The following is a 26590-nucleotide window of genomic DNA, read 5'->3' on the forward strand; positions in this document are numbered from 1 at the left end:
CAGCCGGCCTAATGTGGGAGCGGGTGGTAGTACCGCCCCTATTCCGCACCATTTTCAGCGCGACAGAATTTGTTTTTCCTGGAGGGTTAGCACGGAAGCCCTTACCATCACCTAAAAAGGTGATGGTAAAGGTCCCCCTTTGAAATGGCTGCGCAGCAAGTGTTTACTAACTGCACAGCCATTTTGGTTTTTTTTTTGGCTTTTTACCCACTTCAGTAAAAGCGGCCTCGGTATGTGGCAAATCCACGCACTAATGCTACCACAGGGCCCCTTTTGCAGCAGCTTGATAAACATTGAGTTTCCTACAGATTACTTTTGTGAGGGAGTGTATAGGAAATTACATTTCCCCCTTAAAAGAACTCCATCAGGGCAAAGAGTAAGGAAGAGATGACTCAGCACGTTCAGAGCAAGGAAGGTGTGGTCAAGGCAGGATAAAAATAACCTCAACACATATCAGTCAGAGAGGTCCTCCACCCTCCTCTGCTGAGGCCCCCCCCCCCATGGCTACATCTTGTACAGAAGGTAAGCTGGAGAAGCTCTACTCAGGTAGGCCAAGTTGATCTTGGAACCCTGCTCAAATTGTAACTTTTGAACTGAGGGCCAAGCCTGACCAATTGTGCTGCATTTTGAAAGACAGAACTATAATTCTTGGACTCCAGGCCAAAGCAAGCTCTTTGAGCTGCCCTTTGAGAGACAAATTAGTGCACACAGTGGTCCTGCAGGAGCCGGCCACTGGAGGGAACGTTTTGAACCAAAGAACTACTTTTTGGTGTGTTTATGTTCTCCTGACCTGTGAGAGGACAGGCCACTCATTTTTTTGTTCCTAATAAATTTATTTCACTTTTAAACCTCTCTGTAGCAACTTAAAAACCAAATTGTAAAACTGTGCTTTAAGTTCTTTTTGAACATAGTCTATAAATTGGCACAAATATAATAGTTTAGAGTTCTACAGTTTAGGCCTCATCACTCCAAAGGCATACATTAGTTGATTGCAATTTGAAATCACTTGGAGTTCAAAGGAAACCTTTGAGAGGAATGAAGCTCTCTTTTTTTTAGTTCATAAAATATTTTAAAAATTCTTTAGATAAACCATCCATCCAACCACAAACACCAAATAGATTGATTAAATTGGATTCTAAACTCCACTGATATTAAATGGAAATCCATCAACATTGGGGAAATATGAACAAAAGATGTTTTATTTACTAAAAGGTGTGTTCCTGTATTATAGTCATAGGCGTAGACTGGGGGGGTGAGACGAAGACGACAAAGACGAGTTCTTTCCCGCAGCGGCGAACGGACGGGTGGGAAAGCAGCAAGCAAGCAGCCATGCTGAACTCCGTCCTTCGCTTCCTGAATCCTGCCCTCTCAGCGTCCCGCCCGCCCCAAAGGAAATGACATCAGAGGAAGGCGGGACACAGAGAGAGGGCAGGATTCAGGAAGCGAAGGACGGAGTTCAGTGTGGCTGCTTGCTTGCTGCTTTCCCGCCCGCCCGTTTGCCGCTGCAGCTTCGGGAGTGGAGTGAGCCATATTTGGGGAGACCCTTGATTTGCAACTATTGATTCGGTGGATCGGTGTGTGCCAGCAGCTGTGATATTTCTTTTGCATACTGTGCATATGAAATTGTGAAAATGAGCTGGAAAAAAAAAAGAAAGTAAGACTTCCTTTTCATTTAATCACCAAAATCCTCCTCAATCTCCGTACTCCATGTGCAGAATAGAAGCTTTGCTTCATCATTTTACCATGACCTAATTTATGGCATTGCAGAAAATTGAATGAATATATTGAGTTGTGCTAAAACCAGAATCTCTAATCCATAGGCGTAGAAACACAGCAAGCAAACCTGTGTGAGCTGCTGCTGCTGCATCCACGTTGTCGTTCATGGGAGATGCTTTGAAGGGGGAGGGAGACGCTGGATAGAATGGGGAGGGGAAGAGAAGGGGATGGAAAGAAACAGGATTGGGCAGGGGAGTGAGAAGAATTGTTGGACAACAGGGATTGATGGAGGGGACAGGGGAGAGAGGAAAGAAGGGTGAAAGAGCTGGCTTGATATATTCCCTAAAAAAGCCAGCTCTTTTTCCCTTCCTTCCTTCCTTCATATTAGCATATTCATTTCTCTCTCTCTCTCTCTCTCTCTCTCTCTCTCTCTCTCTCTCTCTCTCTCTCTCTCTCTCTATATATATATATATATATATATATATATATATATATGCAAATGAATATGCTAATATGCTCCGCCCCATTTTTGCCCCCCCCCCCCCCCAAATGAAACAAACTACGCCCATGATTATAGTCCTGGATAACTGTATCCTGAGTCCCTTCTGTGGTTTGACTGCTGCATAATTTACTTCTGCTTTGGAGTAATGGCAAACTGCACACTGCTGCATTCTCTTCTTGCCAGGACCTCCGCTTCCTTCCCTCCCCACACCACTATCTGCCAAATCTGTTGCTCTTCTCATAGCCATGAACTGCCATTCCACCACATACTCAACGTAAAGGTTGCAAAAGTAACTTTGTTCTCCAAGAGCAGAACTGCTGCCAACACGGTATGATTTGGTGAAACTGATAGTGATGGTCAGAGAGGCAGTAGCAATTATTTATTGGGAAGAGGAGGGGAGACAGTAGGCACAATTCAATAGAGGATGCTGCTTATGTTAAGAAGAGAGAGAGGGGAAGGATGGGGGAGAAGGAGTGAGAGAAAGAGAGCTGGAAAAGTATGGCAGGAGGAGAGGGGAGGAGAAGGGGGTAAGAGGATCGTGGGAGGAAAGATGATAGGGATGTGAAGGCAGGGGAGGATGGGATGGGGAGAGTAGATAAGGTGTGAGACTGGAGGGAGAGGACTACGGTATGAGATATTGGGGGGGACTTGTAAGATTTGATCACAATCGTATAGAACATTGGAAATGAGAAAATGCAGAGTAGATGTAGTTGAGAGGTATAAAGGCACCTTTGGAAAGTGAAAGCTTGCCGTAAGAAAGGATGGGGTAAGGGAAGAGAGTAGAATTTAAAAGAAAAAAAAAGAAAATGAAAAATAGAATAAGTGAAACCATTAAAATGGATCAGCACCTAAATTTTGCCAGCCAAGCTATGTGGCTTATGCTGAAATCTGCTTAACTTTCTCAACCTAACCCTGTTCTTTGGTCTGGGCCTGGGCTTTGTGCATGCTCAATTTCACTAAAACTAAGTATGCGTGCTGGGGGGGGGGGGGGGGGGGGGGGGGGGCAGGCAGCATGGCAGCGAACAGCGCTGGAGGAAGGCTTCTGCTGGCAGGACTTGGGGGCCCCTGCTAGTCAAACCAGCAAATCTTTGGGGTCTCAGGCCCCCCCATGGCTATGCCACTGCCGCTGAGGGCAGAGGTTGTTAACCTTTTTTTTTTTAAAGTTGTGAGACACCAGAAAAATGATGTTCACATATGTGACACACTATATACAGGACCTCACAGACCTTTGCCCTGATACAGTATAGCAGTTTTTAATATTCAGCCTCCCCCAATAATATTTGTAGATCATTGTTACATAGAAACTATATGCAAACAGAATGTTGCATCTTGGTCACAAATAATACATTCAAAAACACCTAAAATTCCAGAAAAAACTAAAAACAAACCTGTTCCAAAAGGCATACCCCACCGACCCAACATAAAAACCAGAGTACCTACTACACATCAACACCAAGAATGTAATGGACTCACCCCAATTCTCCCTCTTCCTACCTAATGTTCCCCAATGTATCTATCATATATGAACCCTATTCTACCACAACCACACCTTGTACTTTTTCACTTTATATTTCTTCAGACCGTAACCGGCGAACGCCGCTACGGTACTATGTAAGCCACATTGAGCCTGCAAATAGGTGGGGAAATGTGGGATACAAATGTAACAAATAAATAAAATAAAACAACTTTTCTACATGTGCTGTCTGGACTCAAAGTGATTTAAGTGACCAGGATGTGTACCTGCCCACTTAAATTGCGCTCAATGGGTCATCTGCTGATATTCGGCAGCACTTAACCAGGCAGCGCCACTGAATATCAACACTAACAGGCCATTTTGAATCCAAGCAGGAGAAGAGCATTATGGGGGCAGAATCGGGAAGGATCTGGCAGCTATGTGGGTTCTGGCAATATTCAGTGTCTGTGCCTGCATAGATAAGTGGGCACATAGGACCACACTAAAAGCAGTCCTAACTATGCCCTCAGCTATGTGGGTGCAGGAATGGAATGTCAGCCAGAAACCACATAACTTCCAGACTACAAGCAATGCGTCCTGTGCTCTCCCCTTCCTCCTTCCCTGAACAAGTTTAGGACCATTCCAAGATCCTCTCACTCCTGATCAAGTGTATCCTCCCCCCCTTCCAGGAACCTCCCACCTAAATAAGTAAAGGGGTCAGGAAAGTCCTTGAGGAGGTCAGGTAGATCTGGGCATTCTAGACGGCCTTGTTGCTGTGTTGGGGCATGGGATTAGAATCCCAATGGGCTGCTTGTTCTGTCATAACAATGAGAGATCATCATCTGGAGAATCTTGTTCCATTAGGCAGAAGGGGTTACAAGAGTTGATGAAGAGGTTAGCATGCTGAAGCTGTGATGAAGGTCGGTACACAAGCTTTTTCACTGCCTCTTCCTGTCTCCTTAACCCCCCTGTTAATTTTCTAATGATGACATGTCTGTGAGAAGGTTAATGCACCTGTGTTTAGTGGATATGACCTTAAAAGCTGCTTGTCCTCCTAATTTAAATTGGCATTTACTTAATTTGTGTAGTCAGAAAAAGTATCTGCACAGATTAGCTGGTGTAAATGTGTGTGGGTGATTCTTCTGGGATAGGACATGTTTACATCCATTTTGAAAAACTGAGAAAGAAGTGAGGCATGAAAAGTACATGTGCACTCTTTACGTATGCAAGTACAGTATTTATCAAATTACCCGCATAGAGTGTAACTTAGTCATTTACAGCTTGAAATGTTTTTCTGTAGAAAACAGACGAAGAGAATTCAGAAATTATGATAAACCCTGGCAAGCAAATGCAAAGAAGCCTAAAAAGTCAAAGAGCGACCTGGCTGTGTCTAATCTTTCTCCACCATCTCCAGAATCCAAGACATGTAAGAAAGTTTATGTAGTTTATTACTTAATTCATGTACAAAACCATAATTTGATTTAACTTTTTAACTTTCAATAAGCATTACATTATCCAAATGTTAGAGTTCAGGTTAATTTATAGTCTACTACAGTAAAACATTTCCTCATGAGCTCTGGAATCAGTGTTAATGTCTGTTGTCATAAAAGGAAAACTAGATTTAATCACACAAACGTTTTACCCTTGAACCTATACAGTTTGTTGTTAGTCATTTCCAACCCCCTACATGTGAGCAACATTTCCTGTTTCAGGATATTTTCTAGTAGGTTCTCTGTAAGTAATGTTAGGTTACCTAATCTATAGTTGCTTGCTTCTGTTTTAATTCACTTGATTACTTGCCACTTCAGAAAGATGTAAGTCAGGTACAATGGTATAGTTAATCAAACTTAATCCCAACAGTCCGTTCCCATTCACCGAAGCCCCACCTACTCTGCTTGCACAGCAGCTAGAACATAAATAGCAGCTTGGACAACCAATCAAGCATTAGCTTTTTTTCTAAAAGGTCAAACAGTTCTCCAACCAAAGCATAATAGGGGCAAGATTCCACAAGTGGGGGACACACATACTAATTCACTTATTGCAATTTGACCCTGCCTGGTTATATCAGATAAGCCTGTTAGGACAACCAGAGTGGTCTCAGCAAACTTAAGGGACCATCTTGTCCCTTTTAGATGCTCTGGCTCTCCAGGTTCAAGGCCCTAAATGACCAAATAAAACGGTTTAAAATGAGTTGGTACAGTGGTTTCCAAAGCTAAATATCCACAAGAGAGATTTGCATGCACTGCTTCCACTGCATGCAAATATTTTCATTGTGGATATCCTGAAAACCTGACTGGCTGGGGTGCCTCCAGGACCAGCTTTGGGAACCACTGCTATAGTACATAAATAGCCTATGCAGAGGCTTTTTTTTCCCCTTTGGTAGTGGTATCATATGATTATACTGCTTCTTATGTAAAAACAGTTGGGTTGCAGTATTTAAAGAAGCTGTAACTGCCCTTGTTACCTTGGACCTTTATTTTTTTTTTATTGCTATGTACCTTTTGCCAGTCTTGAGCAAGCTGCCCATTTGCAACTGATTCTTTTCTTTTTCTGTCAATATGTGGGATTGAATCAGACATATAGTCCATCCAGCCCAGCATCCTGTCTTCAGTACCTGGCAGAAACCCAAATAGTTGCAACAACCCATGGCTGCCCTTTGATTTAGCAGTGTGCTGAAGGGCCGTTAGGGCTAAGTGATGCCACCCCCATCCTATCTTGAACATGGCCTCCCTTGCTTCATCAGGTCCAAAAATAATTTTTCCTCCCTGGGACAGTCTGTCCAACCTGTCCCACTGTGTCCTGTTTGACAGTCTGTTGCCTTGGTTATGTGGACTCTTATGCACAGTTTATTTATCTGGTGACAAAGCTGAGTCCAGTTTTTGTCAGGCTTTGTGTATTCTTTGTGCAATGGCATCTTGGAGCACGGAGCCATGGGCTGTCTCTCACCAAGACTGAACTTCAACTGCCCCTTTCACAGGTGTTACTGCAGTTTCCTGTAGACGTTTCTGCTTCTCTCTGTGTGCTACAGCATGTTTTCAGCACCATTAGTATCATTTTGTTGCAGAGTTGCAACCAGTATATGTATTTTTGCAAGATGTACTTGAATGTTATCATAAAGGCACTTCTAGAGGAAGACCTCCTTTCCAGTTGTGAACTTGATTATGTGTACTGAAGCAGTTGAAAGGCTTACTGTTTTGCTTTCCAGGCCTCTGTTTATGTCCTTAAAATGCCTGATTATAATTTCTCTGTTACACCTGTTATTCTTTCTTGCTCTTGATCACTTTCTGTCCTGGTTATTTGTTTACTATTCCATGTTTCTTCTACCAAGGTGACGCTGCATTTTCTTGGAGATACAGCATTTCCATTCTCTAGTGCGATGTTTAATAATGATAAGGTGTGGGTTTTTTTTGTTTTTGTTTTTTAAACCAGTGAATCATCATTAACTATCATTATTATTATCTTGATTTTCTTTCATCTCAAACTATTCTTGATCCACTTCAATCTGGCTTTCGCCCTCTTCATTCAACTAAAACAGCACTTGCTAAAGTTTCCAATGACTGGTTCCTGGCCAGATCCAAAGTTCTCTATTCTATCCTCATCCTTCTTGATCTGTCTGCTGCTTTTGACAGTGTTGATCACTGCCTACTCCTTGACACGCTGTCCTCACTTGGATTTCATGGCTCTGTTCTTTCCTGGTTTTCTTCTTATCTCTCCCATCGTACTTTTAGTGTTTACTCTGGTGGATCCTCCTCCACTTCTATCCAACTATCAGTTGCTGTACCTCAAGGATCTGTCTTGGGACCTCTTCTTTTCTCCATCTATACTTCCTCCCATGGTACTCTGATCTCATCCCATTGTTTTCAGTATCACCTTTATGCTGATGACTCCCAGATCTACATCTCCACACCAGAAATTTTAGCAGGAATCCAGGCCAAAGTATCAGCCTGCCTGTCTGACATTGGTGCCTGGATGTCTCACCGCCATCTGGAACTAAACATGACCAAGACTGAGCTTCTTATCTTCCCCCTAAACCAACCTCTACTCCCCCCCCCCCCCCCCCCCATTCTCTATCTCTTTGGATAACTCATCCTCCCTGTCTCATCAACTCGTAACCTTAGGGTCATCTTCGACTCCTCTCTCTTCTTCTCTGCACATATTCAACAGACTGGTCCGAGTACCGGGCTCGGCAGCGCTCTACTTGGGACGTGAACTCACAAGTCTGACAATAAGGTCCTGTTTAATTCCTTGTTAATTCCCTTTTTAAGCAGTTGACCCAGTCATAAGGCTCCACTTCATCTGATCTTGTTAGGATGAAGAGTTTTCTATCCAAAAGATGGCTAAAGATTTCTGCTTTATCAAGAAACAATCAAAATATACAGAGGTCCTCTAAAGGCCAAAAACCTACTTAAGAAGGCCAATTGAGAGATCAGTGTAAGAACTGCTGCATCATGGGGAGATCCAAGATGATGGTCACGATTTGAGAGGCTGAGGCATGTCTCTTCCTGCCTGCTTGTTTTTCTACTGGAGTATAGATGCCTAAGGGCATCCAGAGGCTGAAATACTTTAAGTCTTCTGTTCTGCCTGTTGCTGGCCTGAATGATTCCTTTCTGAGACCACCAGGAGATCAATGTTTAGATCTGGGGCATCTGGAGTGCCCAACTATTAGATGTGGAGCGGAGTATTCCTTGGGGTCAGAGGTCACCTTAAGCCCAGATGACAGAGCCTTGCCACTGCAGCTAGTAGCGACAAGCTCCATGTCCTGGTTGAACCCTTGTTTGGAGAGGATTTGAAGGGATGACAGTCCGCAAAGAGGTCCTGGTTGAGAGCATTATGGTCTCAGTTGGTATGTTACAGCTTCAAGGTGGAGGAGATTTGAAGCAAATGTCTCTTGCTGCCAAAGATGCAGTGAAGGTAATGCAAAATATTGTGGAGAGTGCTCCTTAAGAATTACCCAAGTCTTAAAAAAAAAAAAACTAACAGACATCTTTAGTGTCAGTTTGGTTATCTGTCTCTGATTTAGCAAAAAAACTATTCTTCCTGTTAGTAAGTCTATGGCACCCTATATTAAAGTATTGAAATATAAGATTGTTCAGCATGAGGATCAGCTATCTAAGCTAAACCTTGTACTGAAAAAGATTATTCTTAGCAACAGGCAGTTTTACGGATTCAAGTTGTTCAAATGAAATGTATAACTGATTTGTCTAGAATTTCTTAAGAACACTGTTAGAAGTTCTAATTTAAGACTTTTGAATTTTCCACATGTGGAAAAGATATCTGCTATAGAAATCATAAAGAAACTTTTTTTTTTTTTTGAAGTGCTGCATTTATCGCGGGATCAAATCCCCACAAATTGTTTCAGCATATTACCAGGAAAAAAAGTGTGAAAGACAGAAAACTCTGGGAGATTTAATCTTAGATTATTGGAAGAGAGAGCGAGAGAGAAGACATGGAGATTTCTAGAAATGTTGTCACAACACTAGTTGTGAATCTTGTAAACAGTGCTGATAGAGATTTTTTACTCAATCTTTATTTTAGATTGAAGGAGAAGTAATTTTTGGGAAGGAAGATTCAGGCATTCCCAGATTTATCATGTGAAATTCAGAAAAGGCAGAAGCAATGTTTGTAACTGACAGCAAGAGTTCTTCAAATAGGAGCCTCTTTTATCTAAAGTTTCCTTGCAAATGAGTTGTTTATCAGTCACAGAAATATGTTTTTGGGAACCTGCCCATTTGACTTCAGTTTTGATAGTTTTCGTTTGTCTATAAATCAGTGCTTGCCTGGGTCTATTAAGAAGGGCTGATGTTTAATTGATCTTTGTAACCGCTACATGGCTTGGCTGTTTTTCTAATAACTTTACATTTTTCCTTTTTAACCTCCGTGGGTGGTATTGGATCTCTATAGTGGTAGAGTAGAATTGGGAATGGAAATAATTTAATTACTTTAAACTGTTTGTTTTTTCTTTATTTGTGGTGATGCTTTTTCTTATCATTTTTTTCCTTTTTTTCTGTACAAGTATGATTGATTGCAATTTCAAACTTATAAATGAAAAAAATAAAAAAATGCAGCCAATTGAGTGGAACAGTAGTCTAATGATTAGAGCAGCAGGCTGAGAAGCAAAGGACGAAGTATCAAAATTCAGAATTTGTTCACCACAATATAAACAAGTAACACCTTGCAACAAAATAGTGAACAATTATAAGACTCAGGAAAACTTTTGAGGAAAAAATGTTGTTGTTTTTTTTAATAGGAGGAAAGGACCTCATCAAACTGGTGCAAATAACACTATGGTCATACAGAACTTCAGTGTAATCACTTATGTAGTCACTTATGTATGCAACCAGTGAAAAAGTAATCATTGATTAGAAAAAAAACTAAAATCAAAGTCCAAATCAGTCTAAATGTGCACTTCCTTAAATCCAGTCCAAAAATAAACATATGTGAACAAATAAATCAAAAGCACACTTAGCTCTGTAGAAGTTCTTTCCGCAACAAAGATTTTTTCAGCAGGAACAATTTTCTGTGTAGCAGACTTCAAAGCAGTAAAGCATTGCCGTGGCTCTCAACAAGGCAAAGTATAGCAGAACAACATGTATCTTGTCCAAATAAAAAAAAAAAAAAGAACATTTTTTTCTCAAAAGTTTTCTTGAGTCTTATAATTATTCACTAAGGGGTCCTTTTACTAAGGTGCGCCAAAAAATGACCTGCACTGTTGCAGGCACGTGTATTGGACGTGCGCAGGTCCATTTTTCAGCGCGTCTGCAAAAAAGGCCTTTTTTTTTTGCCAAAAATGAACCTGCGGCAAAATAAAAATTGACATGCTTCCATTTTGGGCCTGAGACCTTACTGCCGCCCATGGACTTAGTAGTAAAGTTTCAAGCGTTAACCGGGTGGTAATCGTCAGTGCGTGTATACTGCCAATTACCGCCCAGTTAGTGCCATGTGGTAGAAAATAAAAAAAATATTTTTGGAATGGAATTACCTCCTGGGACTTGCGGTAGCTGGGTGGTAGTTCCAAACTGATGCACGTTGGACACGCCTTAGTAAAAGGGCCCCTAATGTTTTTCAAGGTGAGAAGCAGGGGAGCCCAGTTCAAATTCAACCCCAACTTATTATAGTCTTGGGCAAATCGCTTAACCTTCCATTGCCCAAGGTATAAAACTACCCCCTGCAGCTGCCGTGTGCTAAGGCTGGCACAGCTAGAAAAGCTTTGTAATCAGGGGGTTAGATTATGAGCCCTCGAGGGACAGAAAAATATCTAATATACCTTGAATGTATACTGTTTTCGGGTTTGCAGGTGGTATATAAGAAGTTATTTAAAGTAAATAAAATCCCTTTTACTATTCTCTTTGGCTTCAGGAAGTTGGCCATATACTGTAAAGTCTCCAGAATTTAATAAACTCCATCACACTTAAAATTAGCTGACACAGCAAAATTCAAAATAAAACCACAAAAAAGCAGGGATTTATCTCTTTCAGGATATCACTCCCATATATTAGCACGATAGGGACAGAAAAATATCTACTATATCTCCAAAATGTAATAAACTCCTATCTATCGCACTTCTTAAAATTAACTGACACAGAAAAAAACAAAACAAAGCAAATAAACACACACCCCAACCCCCCCCCCCCAAAAAAAAAAAACCAGGGATTTTTCTAACTCTTTTCCAGGATATCACTCCCATGTATTAGCATGGTTAGAGAAAAAACAAAATTCTAAGTGGTTATGTTCACTGCTTGCATGCTGTCCACTTCTTTCTAGTCAATCTCAAACCCAGCTATTTTGTTATTCTACTAAAGGCTGATGAAATTGGCTTCACCTTGTCAGAACAGATTATGAAGCCTTCACACCTCCGGTCAGAACCTTCTGCCTCTGCAAATCTAATCACTGCCCACCAAGAAATATAGAAAAATGTAGGCATATAAAAACCATATGGGCTATCCAGTCTGCCTATCCATGCCATCTACTCTCCTTATCACTCCCTTAAAGATTCTGTGTATTTGTCCCAATCTCTATTGAATTCAGATACTGTTTTCGTCTCCACCACTTCCACCAGGAGGCTGTTCCATGAATTCATGACCCTTTCTGTGAAGAAGCATTTCCTCAAGTTACTTCTGAGTCTATTCCCTTTTGACCTTCATCCTATGCTCCCTCATTCCAGAGCTTCCTTTTAGTTTAAAGAGACTTGCCTCCTGTGCATTTATACCATGTAGGTATTTAAAAGTCTCTATCATATCTCCCCTCTCTTGCCTTTCTTACAAAGTATACATATTGAGATCTTTAAGTCTGCCCCCATATATGTTAGGATGACCATTGACTATTATCTGCCCTCTTGGCCAACTCCATCCTGTTTATCCTATATAATAATTTGTACCTCCAACGTTCTCTTGCTGGCTGGCTGGCTGGGTTCGTAACATCTCCTGACATCAGCAAACCTCCAGCGTTCCCTTCCCTCTAACTGTCCCGCCCTCGCGTAATGACATCCGAGGAGGGCGGAACAGCGAGAGGGAAGGAAACGCTGGAGGTGAGCTGAAGTCAGGATGTTACGAACAGAAGCCAGCCAGCCAGAGAACGTTCAGGTACAAATCGCTGGACATGGAGGGGAGGAGAGAATCGCGGGACATCGAGGGGAGGGCAGGGCAGAGGAGAATCGATGGACATGGATGGAATGGGAGGAGAGGAGAGAATCGCAGGACACGGATGGGAGGGCAGGGAAGAGGAGAATCGCTGGACATGGAGGGCATGGGATTGGAGGGGAGAGAAGAATCGTTGGACATGGAGAGGAGGGCAGGGGGAGAGGGAAAACAACGCTTACACGAGAGCCTTCCTAGGGCCCGTTTCATTGTTGACAAACGGGCTTGGTTCCACTAGTATCTTTATAAAGGTGTGGTCTCCACAATTGTACACAATAATGTAAATAAGGTCTCACTAGTCTCTTATACAGGGGTGGCATCACCTCCTTTTTCCTACTGGCCATTTCAACGGGGAATGAAATAATGGTAAATCAGAAGGAACCAATTAATCCTTCAAATTCCTTCCCCATCTGAAACCAAAAACGGAAGCTTCTTTAAGAGAAGGATGGAACTGCAGCATTTGCCAGTGTTTGAGAACTGCAACTCTTACTTGGCTCACTGCTGAGGAATAAGGTAGTATACATTTTGAGATGGGTCACTTTTTCAAGATTTAATTTTCCCTTTATATTTTTCTTGGTGTCTGACTTTCCATTTGTGCTTATACCCCTGAGGCAGTCCTACGCAGTGAAATGTGAACCACATTGAGGCTCATTTTCAAAGCACTTAGCCTCCCAAAGTTCCATAGAAACCTATGGAACTTTGGGAGGCTAAGTGCTTTGAAAATGAGCCTCATTGGGTACTTGGTTTGAATAAAGAATTGTTCTTGAAATATTTTGTTTGGGACCTGCACAGAGAACATGCACATAGTTGCATCTGCCTCAGAGCAGGTCTAACACTGAGCCATAACTTCTACACACTTGTGGGAGCCTTCTTTATAAAAGAACATAGACACCTATGCTGTCTTTATTAAAAAAAAAAATCATGAAATAGGTGTGTTTGAAATTGTTATAGGTGCCCTGTTATAAAAGTACAAACATCTATGTTACTATCCAGCTCATAATCGAAAGTGATCGCCGGCCATTTCCCGACACAAATCGGGAGATGGCCGGCGATCTCGGAAAAGCGGCGAAATCGGTATAATCGAAAGCTGCTTTTTTTGACAGCATCGTCGCTTTCCCGTCGCCTCGCCGGCGAAAGTTCAAAGGGGCGTGTTGGCGGCGAAGTGAAGGCGGGACATGGGCGGGTATGGGCGTGGCTACCAGATAGTCGACTTTCGCCAATAATGGAAAAAAAAACGGCGTTAAGCAGTATTTCACCGGGTTTACTTGGTCCTTTTATTTTCACGACCAAGCCTCAAAAAGGTGCCCCAACTCACCAGATGACCACTGGAGGGAATGGGGGATGACCTCCCCATACTCCCCCAGTGGTCACCAACCCCCTCCCATACTAAAAAAATAAAAATAAAAACCTTTTTTCCCAGCCTGTATGCCAGCCTCAAATGCCGTACCCACCTCCATGACAGCAGAATGTGTTGTATCCTCTGACAGCCTTTCCCTGGTTGTGATTTGGCTCTCGGGTGAGTGTGACACCTTTTCTGTTAGGTGCACTGCAGAGTCACATCAGCAATGCATTGTGGTGGATGTAGGTTAGTGGGCTCTACTCCCATGGTGCTTTTCCCCCTGCTAACTGGGTCAGAGTGTGCCCTGTTTTGTTTCCTGTTGTAGTCCATGCGGTAGTGGCCATTTTTGTAAGCCAGTTTTAGTTCCCTTTCCTGTGTACCCACGTTAGAGAACGTAGTTCTTACCTTGAATGGTGCTGAAAGAGGGCATTGTACACCATTGTGCCAGCTCTGACCTACTGCTCATCTTAGTACCAGGGGACTCTTTGCCAGTGGGGCACAACCTCTGATCTGCAGTTAACTGTGAGTAAACGTGGTTTTTTCAAGAAAGGACTTTTTCAGAGAGATTAGTCTTCAGGTGTGAACTGGTGTGCCAAAGTTATACAGCAGCAATAAGTCCTAGAGGCTGTATGCAGGTTCCTGGAGCAGTTTTAGTGGGTGCAGTACATTTGTGGGTAGTGGGTTTTGTGGGGGGGGGTTGGGGGGCTCAGCTCCCAAAGTAAGGGAGCTATGCACGTGGGAGCTTTTCTGAAGTCCACCGCAGTGACCCCTAGGGAGCCCGGTTGGTGTCCTGGCATGTCAGGGGGGCCAGTGCACTAAAAATGGTGACTCCTCCCACGGTCAAATGCCTTGAATTTGGCCGGGGTTTGAGATGGCTGACATAACTTTCCATTATCGCTAAAAAACGAAGCCGGCCATCTGAAACCCCAGCCAAATCCAAGGTATTTGGCTGGCCGGAACCGTATTATTGAAACAAAAGATGGCCGGCCATCTTTTTAGAATATACGGGTCTGGCCAGCTGTTTGCGGCGCCGCCAAAATTCATTGCCGGCCATGTATTTTGCCGGCGCTGTTCGATTATTCCCCTCCACATTACACAGATTGGATATGCTTAGAGGAAGGCAGAAATAGATGAAAGGAAAGTAGGATAAATTATATAATGCATATATATAAACAAATCAGTACATTTGACTTTGGATACTAGTTATTCCCTACAAAATGTAACATCAGATTTAGTATTTGACCACCTTTTTCTATAACCGCTTTAACACTCTTTTTTCTGACCAGCAGAATAATACAGGCTGATTAAGCTGAGAGTTCTGTGATGGAGTTTTAATAAGCCAAGCCTCAGAGGACTACTGCAGGCGAATTGCACCATCCAAATTGCACTTGTCCCTGGATTCTATATATGGCACTTTGAGTTGTATGCATAAATTTGGTCATGCACCCAGTTTGCATGTGCAACGTGCTCCCTAGTGACTGTAGCAATTCGAACCCGAATTCAAGGATAGGATCGCGGCTGAATCCTCAGAACCTTAGACAGCTGTAAATGGTAACAGTAAGCGACCCCAAGGACACGATCGCTGTTGGAATTGTATCTTTCCCAGTCCCTCAATGCTGGACCAAGCTGGAGCATCAGGGTGGCATGGCGCCTAAAGCACACCACGACTGAGCAGCTCTGGACCCTCCAAGGTTTTAGGAGAAACCCCACAGGACAACTCATCCCACAACAGGAGAAACTTTCTACAACAGCACTGGGGAACATCTTTCTGCAACTTTCTACAACAGCACAGGGAGCACCGTAGACCAGAGGTGAGACCGTAACTGAGGCACCCCAGCAAGCAACCCATTCAGTCTGAGTTGGTGCAACGAGGTGGCGTGAATGGGGGTAGTGAGACCTCTGGAACTGCAGCAAAGCTGAACAATCGCTTAGCTCACAGAAAGAGTAAAGACCAGAAAGCCAAACTGACCCACAACTGACTGAGGTTATCCTGATAAATCACAGGCAGACAGCAAAACTGAACTGAGACTAACAGAAGTGGCGATATTGTTCAACCCACACTGAGACTAAGCAGCGCTGTGCGCACAGAGTAAAAGAAGGGACCGAGGAACCAATCAGACTTACAGTGAACGAAGGTTTATCTGAACAAATGCAGTCGACTGAAGGCCTTAAAGACAGGGCCGGTCTTAGCAATTGCGGGGCCGTGTGCAGACAAGTTCAGTGGTGGCCATGCCTGCGCCCACCACCATAAGTTATAACTTATAAGTTTAAATGAAGATTTAGAGCTCTCGGAACCCCACCTCACCCCATACCTTGATATGCATCCACCACATTTTAGTAGAGAGCGGCAGCAATTTTCATATCCCGCCAGCTGCTGAACCCAGAGCCTCCTCACTGCTGCATCCCACCCTTGAGGAAGCAGGAAGTGACATCAGAAGGGGGCAGAAAGGAACAAGTGAGCAGGCTCTGGGCTCGGCAGCTGACAGGATATGAAAATCATTGCCACTGTCTGATGCTCGCTACTGAAATATGGATGCACATTAAAGTAGGGAGCAGGGAGGTGTTCCGAGACAGGACAGACATGCCAGAGATGTGTGGCCCCTAGGAGTGTGAGGCCCTGTGCGACTGCCCCTGCCACCTCTGCCTAAGACCGTCCCTGCTTACAGAGCAGTATAGAAGCTTCACCTTGCTGACTCTCCTATTCTCCCATTCCTACGCATAAAAAAAAAGAGCGATTCACACCGCATCTCCTCCTTGCTCTCTGACTGCACCCGCACCTGGAGAGAAACTGAAGAAACCAATTCCTCCAGGAGACACAATTCTGAGAAGAACAGAGAAGAAACGCTGAAGAGAATCACTTTCAGGTGAGGAAAAGGGAAACCAACGACCTACCTTCCTAATACGTACCTATGCAACTGCTAGGAGATCCAGCCCTGGGTATATTCTAACTCCACACATTTCGTTAACTGAGACTACTCTGCTCACTGTGAAACTTTTGCCAGTAAATATTTATTTAAGCACAAAAACTTTGTAATACCTCTTACTCTCATGATAAAAAAAAAGCACAATGCTCTGCATTTACCTCGCTCTCCCCCTCTTATCTTCAAGGCCAAGGCAATCTCCAGGTCATAACCAACACCGACAGAAACAAAATGCACATATCAAGACTTCTACTACTTATTTATCGTATCACTACTATCCACCACAGGAGCACTAACACATGGTGACAACATAATACCAGTACTGTGCAGTTCAAATCACCCTACTAGTATGTCAGACCTGTGAGTTCTTGTACCAGGTAGAGTGCTACCGAGCCTGGTACTCGGACCAGGTTCTGCTTGGCAGCCGGACAACCCCGGGTTTCACCTGCGCTGACCGCCGTTCCCCAGAGGTTGAGCCCCTAGGTGCGGGTGGCCTGCAGGGCTTACGAGATGGAGCAGGAAGCGGGGTGATGAACGTGACGGCCAGACAGTGAGCAGGCAAGAGAGTGATCCAGGTATAGGCAAGGACAGGAGGCAGGCAGCAGACACAAGAGTAATCCAGGTACAGGCAAGGTCAGGAGGCAGGCAGCAGACACTAGAGTAATCCAGGTACAGGCAAGGTCAGGAGGCAGGCAGCAGACACTAGAGTAATCCAGCTCCAGGCTAAGTCAGCAACGAAGAACAAAGTAGAGGAGAATCACACTACTGAGCAAATAACACCTACCAAAGTAGAAGCCGAAGCATGGAGTCTAGGGAGAGCTCAGCTGATAAAGTGCTGGCATCTGACATCAGCAGGGAGAAGGGGCACAGCCATAGGACAAGAGCAGGGGAAGGAGGAACCGGAAGACCAATAGGAGAGAAGCAAGGGAAGCGAGGCAGAGGAAGAGCAGATCCAGGTGGGTGGAAACAAAGCAATCAAGGCAGAGAGAGAGCAGAGCTAGGTATGTGGAAGCAAAGCAATCAAGGAGCCTGCAACCAGAGAAGAACTACACACACATGGCTCAGGGCTGTGCCAGTCAAGTGTGTGTGTCGACGGGACCCTGTGCAGCCCGAGGACGCCACTTGCATTGAGGTAGGGGACATGACATAGCAACATCACAATCCATCAAGGCAGACTTCATACCAACAGATGAAAAGACACAGCCCACAAGAACCCATGCACAACAATCAGCCAAAAAGGGGACCACCCAATCCCAAAACCCAAATGGGTGGCAATTAGGGAAAATCCCCAAAGTCGCAATAACAGATGACAATTATCTGCCAATACCAGCGGGATACATCAACACTAGATTAGCAATAAACAAAACAGAAACAATCAGAGACTGGATACTGGACGAAGACCTTGGACTGATCTTCCTAAACGAACCTTGGATCCACGATAAAGAAGACCCCATAATCCTAAGCCTATGCTCTCCAGGATATAAAATTCTGCACTGGACCAGAAATGGGGAAAAAAAGGAGGGGGCATCACACTAATCTGCAAATCGTTTTTCACAGTGGAACCCATTGCAGAATCCATAACACCTCAATTGGAAATTGCCTCGATTAAAATAGGAGACAAAGCCTTACACAACCACCTAAATTGTGCACTTTTCTACAGGCATCCAGGAAGCTGGAGAGTGGCTCAAACAAACTTTATGGATTTTATCTCAAACATTTGTGCAACTTATTCTAGCATACTGATAATAGGAGGCATTAATCTACACTTAGACGATCAGAACGCAGATAGCACCAGGTGACTGCATCAAATTCCTTCACCTCTGGGACTTCCAGTGGCCTCCAGCATCCCCAATGCATGTCAAAGAACATGCTGTAGACCTAATAGCATACAGATTCTCACCAAACCAGGACTTTACAATACAAAAGCAGAGATGGACAGAAATCCCCTGGTCCGACCAGTTCAAACTAGACATGATCCTATACTGGAAAAAACTAAGGGTCACCCCCCCCCCCCACACACACACACACACACAACCACAAACCCTATACAAATAATGAGGAAAGGTCAATGCAAACAAATTTTGGTCCTCTATGATGATCAGTGGTCACCATAAATGGATTCTGCAGATTTCTTAATAGAAAGGGATAAAGGATGCATCACCGTACTAGATGAAATAGTCCCCATGAAATCCAAAGCTATACACAAAAGAAAAGTACTCCCATGGTACGATGATGTTCTGAAAGAGCTAAAAATCAAATGTATAAAGACGAACGAAATTGGAAGAAAAATAAAAATGAATCCACCATTACCACTTGGAGGGAGGCTCGAAAAAAGTACAAGAATAAAATTAGACGGGCTAAGAGAAAATTCTACAAAAAAACAAGTAGGCTCAAATTACAAAGACTTGAAGAAACTCCACAAACTCATAGATAACCTATTAAATACTAAACCATTGACCCTGCAGCTCAGCCACTCCCTTCCTATGACTACCAGAGCCTTCCCATTGGCTGGATTCTATAACAGCCTTTCCACTGGAAAGGGGGAGCATTGGTGAGCTATCATGGACTAAACTCTGAAAAATATCCACATGCTTAACCATCCTTCTGACTTTGAGACAGGTATATACAATTTTTTTGAATCCTGGAATAATCTGGACAGTTAGCAATCCTAGCCTCCTGAATCCTGAGCACATCTGACAGGACCCCCCCCCCCCCCTAAACATTTGGGACCAAGGCACTTGCCTAGTTTGCCTACACGCTAATCCCTTAACGTCTGCACCAAAATCTGGAATTCTTTACCGAAAGACCTGAAATCCATGAACAATTACTTACAATTCAGAAAACACCTGCAAGCCCACTTCTTGAAAACATCTCTCCCCCTTGATGACCTCACTTAGACTATAGCCAATAAGTCAACACTCTTTACCCATGATCTTGAACTGATCCTAACTGAACTGATCAGAACCTGGCATAATTGCACCTCACAGCTTCTAACATGTAACCCTTTTTCTCTTAAGTTAATTGTAAGCCACATCGAAACTCCATTGGGGGTACAAATCCAATAAATAAAATGAATAACGAGCCAATCAGCACTGATAATTGGGTAATAAGCAATTGGCACTAATTAGCAGTAATTAGAATTTATAAACACATCCTTTTAGATGTATATTATAAAGAGGTGCAATTCTAGTGCGTGGATGCGAAAAGGGGGGAGGATCATGGGCAGTTTGGGGAATTCCCATAATTTATGTGCATTGTTATAGAATTGGGGGAATTTAGATTTATTGTTTATAATCTGCCCCTGTTCAGGGCAGAGACCAATAAAATATACATAATATACACATAAAACAACAAAACATAATCCATAACATTCATCAGTCAATAAACAGTGATCAGTAGTCCAAAGGCAAATAGGCAAATCAAAAAAGCATCTTCATTCAGTAGGTACATGGTATGCCAGACATAATAAATGGCCCTTTAACTGTCGCTTAAATAAGACCAATTGGGACTGTTTTTTCACTTTTAAAGGCAATTTGTTCCATTCAAGTGGCCCAGAGATAAAAAAAGGTCCCCCTTCTATGTCAGTTCCAAGCATAAGCATAGTAGAGGGGGCACAGCAAGATCACAGCCAGTTATGGGTGCAACAGCACATACCATTTAACAGCATTTTTCAAATAAAAAGAACAATCCTGGTAAAGGGCACAATGACAAAAAAAAAAAAAAAGCAAAAGAATAACACAAAATCTTCCAGAAGCCAAAAGGGTGGAAGTCACAAAAAAAACCCCACAAGTTCAAAGACCACAAGTTTCAAAGACATTCAATTGAAATGTTCCAAAAGTGTTTATTCACCAATAATACATACAGGCAAAACCCAACATGAGCCTTGTTTCGGCACACTAGCCTTCGTCGGGGGTCGTGTATTGAGCCAATAAATAGCGATTGAGATACAGTGATGAACTCAATTGCTGATCACTGTTATTTAACAGATAAGGTACGCTTAATCCTGAGATACTCCAAACAAAACGATTGCACCGCATCCAGCGGTCAGTTCTCAAATGTTTTGGTGATTTCCACCCTTTTGGCTTCTGCAAAGTGCACAATGGACCAATAACAATTTAAACTTTACAATGGCTGCCCGTTTATCTTATAGACGCTTCAAAGATGTCGTAATAAGTTCATACCATGGTAGGCATTTATAGATTTTAGTCCTTTGTGTGTTAATGGTGATTTTTTATTAACAGAGTCTGAAGAAATGGTGCACCCTAACTGCAGCCCACAGGGTGAATTTGGTGTTCATAATTGGTGTGAAAGGGGCTTTTCGGGAATCATATTGGTGCCATCATATTAAGACAGCTGGTGTGACTGTCTGCATTCAAGGTGAAGAGATTATAACTGATATTGTTCTATCGAGAAAAAATGATTGAGAACAGTTCTTTATGTTCTTTTCTACTTGCACAGAAGATAAAACATAAAGTTACTGTCCATATCAGATTGAACTTGCTCAGTGATGGATTGTGGTGAAGCTGCCTCTTTTCTGTTTATTTCAACATGCAGTGATATCTGTACCTTGGGCTCAAGTCTGTTAAAAACTACGCTTTTTGATAAAAGTGGAAATTAGTTCAGTGAAATACAAGCTGTAAGATAATCTTACTTTGCATTCTTTTCAGTTATATTTGTTTTTGTTTGGCCTCTTTGAAATACACGCTCATATGCTTTAAATTGTCCCTTTGTTGTCTCCTTTTTTTTTTTTTTAATTAAGGTAGGGATATAAATCGGGCATTTCAGGTAAGCATCTGTGCCCTGTCCTGTGGACATGGCTCAGTGTGCGGCTGCTCTTGTCCTCCTCTTGCCTTGTGATTAGCATGGGAGGAGAGGGGGCAGATCAGGAGGGAGTTGGCATAGAAAGTCTGGGGTGGGCACAAGGATGAAACGAACTACAGAGCCAACTAGGGATAGCCAAAATGAACTGGGGGAAGAAGACGTTATAAAAAGAGCTGAGATGTGGTGAGAGAGTTGGGGATCTCAGGGGCAGCAGAAAAATATCTTGAGGGTCGAACTAGGAGGTAAGGAGAGAAATGGGGAGGGGCAGACAGCAGAGGTTTATTTCGGGGGGTAGGAAGAGAGAATGGGAAGCTGAAAGAGGCAGAGAAAGCTGATGTTTGGAGAGAGATCTGGGATCTTGGCTGATAGGTAGAAAGAAGGAAAGAATGCTGAGGGGGCAGATGGAGGAAGAGCTATAGTAAGAAAGTTGGGGATATTGATCTTGGAAAGGAGGCACACAGAATTTGGACATCGAACGTAGTGGGGGGGGGGGGGGATCAAGCCTAGGGAGATGTTCAAACTAAAGTGGTGGAAAGAATTTTCCTAGGAAGTATCAAGCTTGAGAATGGAGGAAGCTGATAGAGTGTCAGACCTAGGATGGAGGAGGGGCCAGACCTTACCATGAGAGAGTTTGCACAAAAAATTTACAAATGGTGCAGAATTTTTAGAATTTTAAAATATGTGCACAATGCATCCACAACTGAGAGTAGGAAAGCACAAATGGGCAGACTTGGTGGATCATGGATAACATCTATATTTCTACAAAAACATAGGGAAACAGTACAAGCATAATGGGGATTGATATACTCGATATACTTCCGGTGGCAGCGCTCAGTGTTTTGCTGGCTGCTGCCAGTGTTATACTTGGAAATTCAGTGCCAGGCCAGGTCTGGGCTCCAGCACTGAATTTCTGGGTTTACGGAGCCGCTGAAACCATAGCCAGTTAAGTGCGATATTCAGCATTTAACTGGATATGGCAAACTGCATAAAGATAGGACTATCTTTTATGTGGCCCTGTTTTTTTTTTGTTACATTTGTACCCTGCGCTTTCCCACTCATGGCAGGCTCAATGCGGCTTACATGGGGCAATGGAGGGTTAAGTGACTTGCCCAGAGTCACAAGGAGCTGCCTGTGCCTGAAGTGGGAATCAAACTCAGTTCTTCAGTTCCCTAGGACCAAAGTCCACCACCCTAACCACTGGGCCACTCCTCCACTCCAAGCATGGTATCAGTTACCATGCTTGGTTAAGTGCTGATTCCACCCCCTGGAACACCCACAAAATAGCTGGTTTTGAGTTGGGTACTAACTAGATATTTTCAGCAGTGCCTAACCAACATATCCAAAAAAACAATCTGCTTCTCATGGGCAACAAAATTAAAATGAATCATAGGATGACAACCATTCAAAGTGCCCATAAATAATTCCAACTCTCCCATGGAGCCTGACAAAAAAACAAACAAAAAAACATCATCAGTATAGCAGTGCCAACATTTCTCATGCTGAAACTCTTTGGAAGAATAGACCTATTTTTGTTCAAAATGTCTCATGAAACAATTAGTGATCGCAGGTGCAAAAGAGGCTCCCATAGCAATGCCAGGTTTTTGTAGACAGAGTCCTCGAAAATAAAATGATAAAATTTCAGAACAATAGAAGTCAAATCACACAAAGAGGGCACCTGATGTGGATGAGGGCACAATTCTAAACATAAAAAATGACATCCAAAACATCCTATTGAGATATACAAGTGTAAAGAGACAGTACATCAAGAATCACTAGAAAACCAGCAGTACATCCCCAAAATTGGGTAGTGTCTCTCAGGAGGGAATTGTGGACAATAAGGGCTGCAAAAATGTATCAATATAAATGTGACAGGGAGTGGGCCTGTGATAGCTTCTGCTGTAGTTCCTGTTGTTGATACCCCCCCCAAACCCCCCCCCCAAAAAAAAAAACCCACCATGGATTCTTCCTTGCTGTAGCTATCCTGCAAACAAAAGAAACAAAGCTCGTCATTAAGGTCAGAATTAAGTGCCTGCACATGGCAGAGAATTGACATGTGCACTCATGATACTGAGCCCCCCCCCCTCCCCAGAGCTGGATCCCATGAGAGCTAAAGAGAGCTAGGGTGGCTCTCTTTAACCACCCTAGCGCCTGCTCCGATCTGGTGTTACGTTTTCGGCAGTAGGGGCACGCTTGTTGATTGCGCTTTTGTCTGAGCATCAGAGGAAATAGGAGATGGCCTCATTTGCCTATATTAGCATGCTATTTGCGTTGTTGTCTGATGAGCTGGTTTACCGTGGTAGGGCCTTCTGAGCATTCTGTGCTGGTAAACCCATGTGCTAGCCCAGCACTAATGCTTATAGTGTGAGGACTAAGCTCAATGTAGGGGAGCCATACATCCTCTTTTAAGAGGACATGTGCTCAAGGTTTCTTAATTTTTAGGAAAATATCCTCTTTTTCTTTTTTTGTACCTATGACCAACACATCTATCCACATAATGAGAGAAACCATCCCTGGCCTATTAGGCTGGACACATGGTGCTAGAGAAAGAAAGGCATGCTTCATCTCCTCTGTTTCCCTGCAGCACAACGTTAAGCATAGATGTGAAAGTCTTTGCATGACATATCTCAGAAGCCAGCTAGAGTTGTTGAGGGATCTCTGCTCTTCTGATAAGTACACTTGGACTCAGACACAGTCAAACCCAAATCTGGAAGGTTTTGAAAAGTAGATTGTTTACTGCTATTCTGTAAGTTAGTCACTATCAGGCTTATTTTCGAAAGAGAAGGGCACCCATCTTTTGACCCTTCTCCCAGGGTCGCCCAAATCGGCATAATCAAAAGACGATTTTGGGCAACCTCAACTGATTTCCGTCGCGGGGACGACCAAAGTTCACGGGGGGGTGTCGGAAGCATAGTGAAGGCGGGACTGGGGCGTGCTTAACACATGGGCATCCTCAGCCGATAATGGAAAAAAGAAGGGTGTCCCTGACGAACACTTGGCCGACTTTACTTGGTCCTTTTTTTTTTTTAAATGACCAAGCCACAAAATGTTCCCTAAATGACCAGATGACCACCAGAGGGAATCGGGGATAACCTCCCCATACTCCCCCAGTGATCACTAACTCCTTCCCACCCTAAAAAAAGATTTAAATATTTTTTTCAGCCTCTATGCCAGCCTCAAATATCATACCCAGCTCCATGACAGCAGTATGCAGGTCCCTGGAGCAGTTTTAGTGGGTACTGCAGGCAGGCTGACCCAGGCCCACCCCCCCCCCCCCCATCTGTTAAACTTGAGGTAAATGTGAGCCCTCCAAAACCCACCACAAACCCACTGTTCCCACATCTAGGTGCCCCCCTTCATTCCTAAGGGCTATGGTAGTGGTGTACAGTTGTGGGGAGTGGGTTTTGGGGGGCTCAGCACACAAGGTAAGGGAACTATGCACCTGGAAGCTTTTTCTGAAGTCCACTGCAGTGCCCCCTAGGGTGCCCGGTTGGTGTCCCTGGCATGTCGGGGGGACCAGTGCACTATGAATGCTGGCTCCTCCCACGACCAAATGGCTTGGATTTGGTCGTTTCTGAGATGGGCGTCCTCGGTTTCCATTATCGCCGAAAATCGGGGACAACCATCTCTAAGGACGACCATCTCTAAGGTCAACCTAAATGTTGAGATTTGGGCGTCCCCGACCATATTATCGAAACGAAAGATGGCCGCCCATCTTGTTTCGATAATACGGGTTTCCCCGCCCCTTTGCGGGGACGTCCTGCATGGGTGCCCTCAGGAAAACTTGGATGACCCGTTCGATTATGCCCCTCTATATGATGTGTGTTCATTGGCTAAAAGCCATTTACATAATTTTTACTATTAAATATTTCTTTAGCAAAAGTAACAACCATTTTTTGTCATCCTCTTTTTTTTTTTTGTCTCCACAAATATGATAACCCTTCTCTAATGCATTCCACTTCTGTATTCCTTTTGTCCATACTGCTGCCCATTCTGGTGCTCTATAAATTGTTTGGGTTTTTTAGCAGCTTTCCAGAATGATTCCAGGTGCCTAACTCGCACCGCCTGAACTCTAATTGTTGCCTCACTGCATCTCCCAGACTCAGGGCCAGTCTTAGCAATTGCAGGGCTCTGTGCAGATCAGTTCGGTGGGTCCCCCCCATTTCACCTAGCCCCGCCCCTTGTTGACAAGATGCATTTTAAACATTTTTTTGTTTCAAATAAAGACAAATCAAGCAAAACTTGTAGAAAAACTAATTCAAATATGTAAAATGCTATACTAGGAAACTTTTGGGTTTAAAAAGCAAAACCATGTGCACGTAAGGACTGGATAAATGAATTAAAATGAATCCCCTTAATATGTAATACTTGCTAGCTACAATGAAACAGTGATTGAATATTACTACTACTACTACTTAACATTTCTAGAGCGCTACTAGGGTTACGCAGTGCTGTACAATTTAATAAAGAAGGACAGTCCATGCTCAAAGGAGCTTACAATCTAAAGGATGAAATGTCAAGTTGGGGCAGTCTACAATATTCACATAGCAAGCAGCCTGAGCCAACAGATTTATTTTCCAGTGAACATAATTAACTTTGTATGAACTTGGCTGCTAATAGTGACTTGAACTGGACAATGTTGACACAGTTAGACTGACTCTGGACAGTTCTGTATTAGGGAAACCCCTCCCTCATTAATCAATACTTTCTCTGTGAAATAGTAATAATAAAAAAAAGGCAAGTGCATTTTTATAATATACCACTACAATCCACAAAACAAAAGGAGCAAGTTCCCACATGCCATCTTCATTGATGTAGGCACAGAAAAAAAAAAAGATTTTAAATGCTCCCAGGTTTCAATCTAATTCTTGTGTAATGTGGGATAAAATGCCATAAATAAGTAAATAAATAGAAGCGCTGAATGTTGAGCACTTAGTTCTCATAACATGATGTCTGTTTAGTGGCCCTTTACCAGGAGAAAAAAAAATCTCTGCACTAATATAATAATACTAGGATGTCCCTTTAACCAGCCCTTCCAAATGACACATATTACCTTGATTTTTTTTTTACAGTATCCTCCTCTCCCCGTCCCTTTAACTGGCCCCTCCAAACAGTTATTACCTGGGTTTTTTTTTTTTACAGTATGCATCCCTCTCCACCCACCTACCTATTTCAGACCTACTCCCCCGAGCTGCAGGGTGCCCTCCC

The 26590-nt window shown here is 43.2% G+C and overlaps 1 protein-coding gene across 1 annotated transcript in view; it reads left to right on the plus strand.

Moving 5' to 3' along the window:
• C1H8orf34 (chromosome 1 C8orf34 homolog) overlaps positions 1–26590 on the plus strand; it is a 397204-nt gene that overhangs the window by 105837 nt on the left and 264777 nt on the right. Inside the window, exon 3 of the mRNA XM_030190169.1 lies at positions 4972–5097. Coding sequence (XP_030046029.1) covers positions 4972–5097 — 126 coding nt within the window. The remainder of the gene's footprint in view (positions 1–4971; positions 5098–26590) is intronic.

This window comes from Microcaecilia unicolor, chromosome 1 (genome assembly GCF_901765095.1).
Source record: "Microcaecilia unicolor chromosome 1, aMicUni1.1, whole genome shotgun sequence".
Classification (NCBI taxonomy): domain Eukaryota; kingdom Metazoa; phylum Chordata; class Amphibia; order Gymnophiona; family Siphonopidae; genus Microcaecilia; species Microcaecilia unicolor.